The sequence below is a fragment of the Primulina tabacum genome, chromosome 16, assembly GCF_025594145.1.
Source record: "Primulina tabacum isolate GXHZ01 chromosome 16, ASM2559414v2, whole genome shotgun sequence".
NCBI lineage: Eukaryota > Viridiplantae > Streptophyta > Magnoliopsida > Lamiales > Gesneriaceae > Primulina > Primulina tabacum.
In genome coordinates, this window is record NC_134565.1 from 31,960,704 (window position 1) to 31,969,875 (window position 9,172).

Consider the following 9,172-nt stretch of genomic DNA (forward strand, 5'->3'; position numbering starts at 1 on the left):
ACTGCTATTGTTAATTTTAAAAAATAGAAGTAAAACCAATTAATCAAAAATTTGAAGTAGAAATTGAATTTGGCAATTCATAGATATCTTATAAGAAACTATAAAGTTTGGTGTCATCGGATTGTCCACCACATTGCTTCTGTGAACATAACAATGACAATAATATAATGGATACTCATATTTTGGATGTGTGTTTGTGAGTGTTAAGAATAAATAGAATGAAATGAGATAATTTTTAAGGTAAAAACTTGTCTGAGACGGTCTCATGGATCGTATTTTGTGATACAGATATCTTATTTGAGTCATCCATGAAAAAATATTACTTTTTATACTAAGAGTATTATTTTTTTATTGTAAATATCAGTAGGGTTGACCCGTCTCAGAGATAAAAACCCGTGAGACCGTCTCACAAGAGACATATTCAATATTTAATAATCGAATCATTTTCTAGCTAAAAATTCAAAATAATAGCTACTCAACCACTTTTCTTTCCTAAAAATAGTGACTTGTGATTTCTTTATATGTTACTAGTGACTCGATGCACATAATATAATCATACTTTCTGATTAATTAAAATTTCATGTTAATTATATTAATTCAAAATAATAAGATTAAAATTATAAAAATATAACGAGACGAAGAATTATATATATATTATACCAAATTTCTTGCAAGAGTTCATATATGTGTTCGGTATATTGGCATGAACTAAATGAATTTTGACTTTTAAATTATACTTAAAAAGATAAGAATATTTTTCTTCTCCAGCGCGACAATGAATTATTATTAATTGCCTATTTTATTTACTGCAGAGAAATTCGTAAATTGCAATACTATACCTTAAAAAACCAGCTACTTCATCTTTTATTTAATAACAAGACAAAAACTTTCTCAGGGGTTGACTGTGACACGCATCTCTTATTTGGGTCATCCATGAAAAAATATTACTTTTTATACTAAGAGTATTACTTTTTATTGTGAATATCGGTAGGATTTACCCGTCTTACAGATAAAAATTCGTGAGACCGTCTCACAATAGACTTACTCTAATAATAATAATAATAGACTTAGTTATTGTTCTTATCTTTATATTTTCATGCATAAGACTATTTTGTTGATAATTACAAATTTAGTTCTCAAAAATGTTTTTAAATGAGCTCGATCGTAGTCTGATACTAAAATATCAAATTTGAGTAAAAAAATGTCTAAATTCAATCATTATAAAAAAGTAAGTTTTTAATGAAATATTTATATATTATATTAATGAGACGAATCAATTCGATATATATCTAAATTGAGAAATAATATCATATATAAAATTAATTTTTTTTGAATAAGGTCCACTCCAACGTTCCAACGGCCGTCTCTTTCTGCTAAAGCTTTTGTTTCCTTTTATTATTACATTATCGTTATTATATGCTTACTCGAAATAGGAGGAGGGAGTCTTCTGTAATCAAGAAAAACTCCGCTTTACCACATAATAAACCAATAATTCCCCCTTTATTTAATCAATTTTCCTGTTTCCGTGCTATCCCTTTAGCTCTATGGCCGAGGATTTCGAGGCCGCCGTTGAGGATGGCCTGCGCCTCTCCAAGCGGATATACTTTGGCAAGGACAGGGCGGTGGCGCCACCCAAACCACCCACTGCCATGGAGAGGGCGGCGGGATACTCCTTCCTCCCTGCATCTCCAATGATTTACGCCGTGATCAGCGATCCCGCGATTGTCGATAATCCCGATATGCCGAGCTATCAGCCTCACGTGCACGGGAGGTGCGATCCGCCGGCTTTGATTCCGTTGCAGATGAGTGGGGTTTCGCTTGAGGTGGATTCTTATCTGGACATGGCTTTCGTGACGGTGACGGGCTCGTGGCGCGTGCATTGCGTCATGGGCAACCGCAGCTGTGATTGCCGCATCGCTGTCCCAATGGGCGAACAGGTAGCTTTCAGTCGAAGTTATCTTTTCTTGTCCTTTTTTTTGTAAATCTTTTTTCTTTTTTTTTTTCTTTTTATGGAAAATGACATGAAGAATGGTCTTAATTTTTTTCTCGACTGAAAAATGTTTGTTTTGTTCTCAAGAGGCATATTAATTTGGCTAACAGGGTTCACTTCTAGGTGTTGAGGTTGAGGTACCAAGGAAATCATATAGTACTCAACTGATTGCCATAGACAATGAAATTGGTACAGAAAAGGTAGCCAAGACTGAAGATGGAGGCTTTCTGAAAGCTCATATATTTACTCTTAAAGTCCCACAGGCAAGTGTTTCCATCTTTTGTTCTCGAGCTGCGTTTATTTATTTATTTACTTTTTAATATTTTTGTCGTATTGAACAAAGTCTTCATGCGTTTTACTGTTTATCAGATAGATGGAGGAACCAATCTTTCGGTCAAAATTAGATGGTCTCAAAAATTGTTGTATAGTGATGGCCAATTTACCTTGAACATTCCATTTAGTTTTCCCGAGTATGTAACGCCCGCTGGTAAGAAGATTTCTAAGCGTGAAAAGATACAGTTGAATGTTAACTCTGGTTCGGGAACCGAAGTTTTGTGCAAAACTACGAGTCATCCGCTGAAGGTACCATTTCTTCTGGTTCTTGACCATCATACGAAATAATTTGGTGCCATTTAAATTTCAGTTTCTTTCGGAAATTTCAGGAGCGGCTACGGCAAGCGGGAAAGTTGGGTTTCTTGTATGACTCTGAAGTTCTTACATGGTCAAGAACTGACTTTGTGTTCACATATGCGGTAAGATATCTTGTTCATATATTTGTAATTGGCGATGGATTGGAGAAGGAATGGAAATTTAGAAATATTCTAATGCCACGAGTGCAAATTATTCAAATTCTAAATATTATTAAAAAAAATTGCACCTCGAATGCATTTTTAAAGTTGACTGGTATTAAATAATTATATTGCTGAACTTTCATTATACCTTTGTCAGATATCTTCAACCCATATTTTTGGTGGTGTGCTTTTGAGTCCTCCATCATTACACGATGTGGATCATAGAGAAATGTTTTGCTGCTATCTTTATCCTGGAGTGCAGCAGAATGAAAAGGTGAATTGTGGATCTAGTTTGTTCATGTTTGATGTCAAATATAAATTTTTTTCATAGCTAATGACAAGTGTGAATTATAAAGTGAGAAAATAATTCCACTCAAGGTGCTCTTACCCATTCACATTCAAATTGATGCATCACAGCGTGATACCAGGTGATTTTAAGTGACGCTGCTAATGTTTTTTTACATTATGATACTGGTTGGTTATTCGAAAAAGATGAAAAACACTTGAACAGTGTTAACTTAATGTGGTGGACAGAAAAATATTGATTATGGGGGTGAAACATTTAAATCTAATGTAATGTACAAAGCTCAGATGTAAATGGCGAGTGGATTTTTACATAGCACATTCCCTTCTCTCAAAGTGATGTTCACCAAATATCACTTATGTTATGCAGGTTTTCAGGAGGGTTGTGGTATTTGTTGTCGATATAAGTGGGAGCATGAAGGGTAAACTGCTTGATGATACAAAAAATGCACTCTTTGCTGCACTTTCAAAGCTCAACCCTGGAGACTCATTTAATGTAATTGCTTTCAATGGTAAAACATACCTATTTTCCTCATCTTTGGAGTCAGCTACCGCAGAAGCTATCGAGAAAGTCACTCAGTGGGTTAATTTGAATTTTGTGGCTGGCGGGGGAACAAACATTTTGCTTCCTTTGAATCAGGTACTTTTTCATTCTTCTGTAACTTTGTGTGAATTATCCTTGTTTCACCTATCTTTTAACCATCCAGTATCTGGTTTCGTTTCTGTTTTTAGTTTGATTCGAAGAAGATGTATTACGTGGTTCATTTTGGGTTCGTTCAGCATATTAGAATTTTCACATTGCAAACCAAACTCAATTTTTCTTTGTGCGTTTAGAAACAGAACCCAATTTTCTTTTGCTTTTTAAGGTTTTGGCTTCTGTAATTGCAGTTTTGGATTGATTTTACGATTTTCAATTTATTATATACAACTTTGATCCCTGTGACTTGTGCCTAGTGGCTTCACAAAATGATGCGAAATGATTAATGTGTATTCATGCTTAAGAAATTGTTTCTGTTTTGATGATTATCAATGTTTTTTTTTAGAAAAAATGAAATGTGCAGAATTCATGGAAGTTATTTGATGACGTCTTTAACAGAAACTCATCTACTTGTCAGGCCATTGAGATGTTGTCAGATTATCAAAATTATTTTCCAATCATTTTTCTCATAACTGATGGGGCTGTTGAAGATGAGAGACATATTTGTGATGCATTGAAAAGCCAGTTAACAAATCAAAAAAATGTTTGTCCACGAGTTTCCACATTTGGCATAGGTATGATTTTTATTCACTGATGTTTTTTGTTATGATTGATATTCATTGAAAAGAATTGGAATTATAGCATACATGTACAAACAATGTAAAGGCAACCTAAAATAGTTGGGAAAATTACAAATGTAGTGTTTGGTCTTATTTTGGAAATTTTTGGGAAAAAGCTTTGGAGAAATATTCTGTAGGAATGATTTGGGAATTTAATATATATTTGGTTTTGTTTTGGAAATGAAATTATTAGAGTAGATGATCGTTAAATCATGCGAGAACTGATTGGATAAATTTACATTAAAATTTTAAAATAATATAGTTTAGATTGAAATTTAACATAATCATGGCGTATGTTTGGAAAATGATGAAAGTTTTGTTAAAAGTAATGGTTATTCTGGAAGAAATGAAACTAGGGAAAATTTGTTTTGTGAAAAGAAAATAAAATTTAATGATAGTATTTAATTAATTTTTGGAGGTGAGAAACTGATTGTGGAAAATGAAAACAAACATTGCATAACTATCCCAAAAACTGTATAAAAAAATCAGCCGTTCATTCTACTGATAGCGATGTCGGAACATATTTGTACCCCAAGAAGTTCCATATACAGTATAATCATCTATAAAGTAATTAACTTTTGTGAGTTTAGTATAACTCATAAACATTTGCATTTATTTATAAATTAAAATGTGGATGTATGGATGTAAATCAATGTATTATGCAGATATGATAAAGTACGTCATTTTATTCTCTACTAAATATAACATAAATTACATGGTATAGATTGATGGCAATTTGTTATATTCTTATTACCAATGATTTCCCTTACAATAAAGTCTTGAGATGGTTATTAAGTGCTCAACTTTTAGGTTTGCAGACTCCTAAGATCTGGGTGAAGTCATGTCTGATGGCTAAATATCATTTCTATGTTTTATCGAATTGGAGCAACCTTTTCTCATTGCATGCTTGAGATACTTGCTTGGTTGTCTCATCGGTAATATAAATATATGTAGGTGATTTCTGTAATCATTACTTCCTTCAGATGCTTGCAACAATTGGTCGTGGGCATTATGATTCTGCTATTGATGTTGGTAAGTTCTAGCCTTCTTCTAGCAACACTATGGTGCCACAAAATATTGTGCCTGATTTTCCCGTTTCAAATATTTGGTAAAACACTCATCATAATCATAAAGCAGTTGTTTCACTATAAAAGAAAATTAAATTTGTCGTGCTCTCTCATGATTTCAATAAAGGCCATATATTCCTATTTAATTTTTGCTGGAGTTACACTTCTGTAATTTTGATATTAACTGTTTAAAATATTTGCTGGAGTTACACTTCTGTAATTTTGATTCACTGTTTAAAATATATCGTAATGAAACAAAAACTACCTCTTTCTGAAGAATGAGAGAGTTTCCCCAAGCAATACAAGGCTATTTTCTAATTTGTTTTACAAAAATTGACAGATTCAATCGAGATTCGAATGGAAGGACTATTTGCCAGAGCCTCATCTATCTTCCTTGCAAATATTTCTTTTGAGAATGTAGATGGACTTGATGATCTTGAGGTACTTTCACTTTCATTCCTTCGTACTTTAAGAATCAGTTAGTGGTTTACTGGTATATGCAGCACTACTGAAATCTTTTTTCGTGTCTGCTGTCTTAATTTTCTGAATTCGCATAACTTGCGTTGATTTTGATTATTTTTTTCCCGTTATCTACAAAATTCTATTCCCAAGCAGAATATTTCGTTTTGTGGGGACTACATCCGTCTAGTATTTGTCCGTCACTTGTTAATTCGTTGCATGTTTTTAACAAGGAGTCAATCTTTTATTTTAGGTGTTCCCTTCTCGAATTCCAGACCTTTCAACCAAAAGTCCCTTGATCGTGTATGGAAGATACAGTGGAACATTTCCAGAGATTCTTAAAGTTAAAGGTGTCCGACCAGATGCGAGCAATTTCTCTCTTGAACTGAAGAGTCAAGAGGCAAAGGAGATACCTATTGACAAGGTGTGAGTCATTTGGTGCTTTGATGTGCAATGCAGTGATGATGTAAATTCGCCTTTTTTGTTCATTTTAGAATATCTTCTTTCTTCTTTGTTAGTTGAATGGCCATAAATTGATTGATTATATGGGGACCACTTGACTTTATATTTAACATCATGATCGGGATCATTGGAATTTGTATTTAGCATCATTTTCTATATATCTGTTTCATCGCAATATCAATTCATTGGTTTTTTTAAATTTTCCTTTACTAGTTCATTTTTTAGCTATATTTTTTCAACCAACTTCATCTAGTTGCTCATTTTATGGCATCTTTTGATTATGTTAATGTTGTATCATTAACAGATAGTAGCCAAGCAGCATATTGAACTCCTTACAGCTCAGGCCTGGTATTCAGAAAGTAAGGAACTCCAGGAAAAGGTAACAACAGTTTTATATATTACAGTCAACACATAATCCCCACATATTTTGGTTTTGGGACAATATTCACAAGACAAAATAGTGGGTTCGGTTTGGGAAATGTCACGAGAACACAAAGTATCAAATGTTTCTCATTTCTTGGAAATTGATGACATGGTGGATGTATGAAACTCCATTTTTTATTTACAAAAAAATTCAATATATATAAATTGTTCAATCTTTCAAATGAAATTTCGAATGTTTTCAAGCAAGTTCAATTATTCGTACTTTAAATGAAGATATCTGTATGTAAGATGTATGTGGGGTTGTTGTATTACACGACATAATTGAAAGTTCCATCATTCAATTTAAAGTACTGAAAGTAACCATGTTTTGGAGGTAAACTGTTGATTATATGACTTTTTGGCTACGACAAAGTGTGCACAACATCTAATACATTGTTTGATATCCCATGGAACCTTTGTGAGAATCAAACTTGATATATATTATTGGTTCTTCCAGAATATTCTAGAAGGTAAACTATTGATTATATGACTTTGGCTACGACAAAGTGTGCACAGCATCTAATACATTTTTTGATACCCCATAGAGCCTTTATGAGAATCAAACTTGATATTATTGGTTCTTCCAGGATATCTAGAATTTTGGTGGAAACATTGACAAAATTAAACCAAGAGTGGAATTTTTTTCAGTTGGATAGGAAACCCAAAATTTTGTTGAACCATTTAGGTTTCCAAGGAAATTTAAAACTTTGCTCGAGCAGATGCTCACTATCAGAAATTAACTAGTCGTACCAACTCTTCTTTCTACCTTTGCCTGCAATTATTTACTCATTGTGATGCCTATTATTATTTGTCATGTATCAAAAAAAGAAAAATCTGTCTACTAATTTATTATTTGAAGAAAAAAATGTCTACTAACTAAGAATATGAATTGTGTCTTGGTGTGGAAAGCTTGCATAGATAAAGTATGAATATATTGGTTCGTTGGCATTTGGCAGAGTGTAGCCCTTGATGAGCTGTAATTTGTATTGATAGATAGCTAAAATGAGTGTCCAAAATGCCATTTTCTCGGAGTATACTCAAGTGGTTTTGCTTGAGACAGCGGAGGGGAAAACAACTGCAAATTCAACCAATTCGAAACAGGTGCATTTACTTGAACCTTTGAAAAAGTCACTTTTATCTTTTTCTTTTTTTAATTTAAATGTCACTTTTATCATTCATATGCAGGTTAGTTTGTGTTTTGTTTCTTTAGGTTTTGCAAAGTCTAACGAAACAAAACAACAATACAGTTTGAACATTTTGAACCGTGGCAAACTTATTGAAGGAATCAAACACATAAAGGGATAAGCACTAAATATTGGACCCTCCACCAAGACCTAAAAGCTAGAAAAATAAATTGATGAAAGATAGGCCTGAACTCTATATGTTACATACTCAACCTTTTAAACTCATTTGTTACCTTTACCCATCATATCAAGTCCGCCACTCTGCGAAGACTAGCAAATCAGCCTTATAAGAGTTTCAGATAGTAAACTAGAGAATTTTACTCGGAGAGAATTTTCAAGTTCCTCCCACTTCATCTCAACTAAGGCATTCCCATGGGCTTCTTTGCTAGTGGTTAAGTTAGCAGGGGCAAGACCTGGGGAAAAGGCCGCATGTATTTGGTACACAGCTCACAAACAATTTGTATAAGTATGTCAATTGAGAACTTCCAACATATTGCATCAAGAAAAAAAGAAATGTAATTTCTGATTTTGTTTTCGATTTTTAGGTCACATTTGTTATTTCCAAGAATAACATGAATGTCTCTACTTCAATTATATGCATTGCTCGCAGGTGTCCAACAAAACCCGTCATAAGAAGACCGAAGACTCTAAACCACAAAAGATAATTATTCTGAACAACGTTGGACTCGGTTTTGGCAATATAGATGCAACAAAGGAAAACATACCTCCAGGATCTAGTGACACCAAACTCCCTGAAGCTGCAGAAATATTTATCAAAGCCACGTCCAACTGCTGTGGAAGACTTTGCGGCCACTGCTGTTGCCCGTGCTGTATCCAAATGTGCTCCCGAATGAATGATCAATGTGCAATCGTGCTCACTCAGTTGTGTGGAGCCTTGGCATGTTTAGGTTGCTACGCGTGCTGCGAGGCATGTTGTGGTGGTGAACACTAGTAAGAACAGTACAATTCATAAGATATACATCAAAATTCTTGACATAACGTGACAGGAACTGTTTATCGTGTATTTTAGGGGGTCATTTAAATGTCGGTTAAGGCGATTAGTCTCACATTTTACATGTAAATGGAACTGGTTTGGAGGCGAGCTTGTAAAATTTTTATTATTTGCATGTCCTGAAAGATCATGAAATTTCGAAATGAAATCGTTGTTCTAAATGA

The 9,172-nt window shown here is 33.7% G+C and overlaps 1 protein-coding gene across 1 annotated transcript; it reads left to right on the top strand.

Moving 5' to 3' along the window:
• Positions 1-1,402: 1,402 nt before the first annotated feature.
• On the top strand, positions 1,403-9,139 carry LOC142529349 (uncharacterized). Its single transcript, XM_075634859.1, has 13 exons — positions 1,403-1,937; positions 2,101-2,257; positions 2,364-2,572; positions 2,653-2,742; positions 2,939-3,055; positions 3,455-3,724; positions 4,200-4,356; positions 5,356-5,433; positions 5,809-5,909; positions 6,181-6,351; positions 6,694-6,768; positions 7,806-7,913; positions 8,607-9,139. The coding sequence occupies exons 1-13, from the start codon at positions 1,545-1,547 to the stop codon at positions 8,946-8,948; spliced, it is 2,268 nt and encodes a 755-aa protein (XP_075490974.1). The 5' UTR covers positions 1,403-1,544; the 3' UTR covers positions 8,949-9,139.
• Positions 9,140-9,172: the final 33 nt, after the last annotated feature.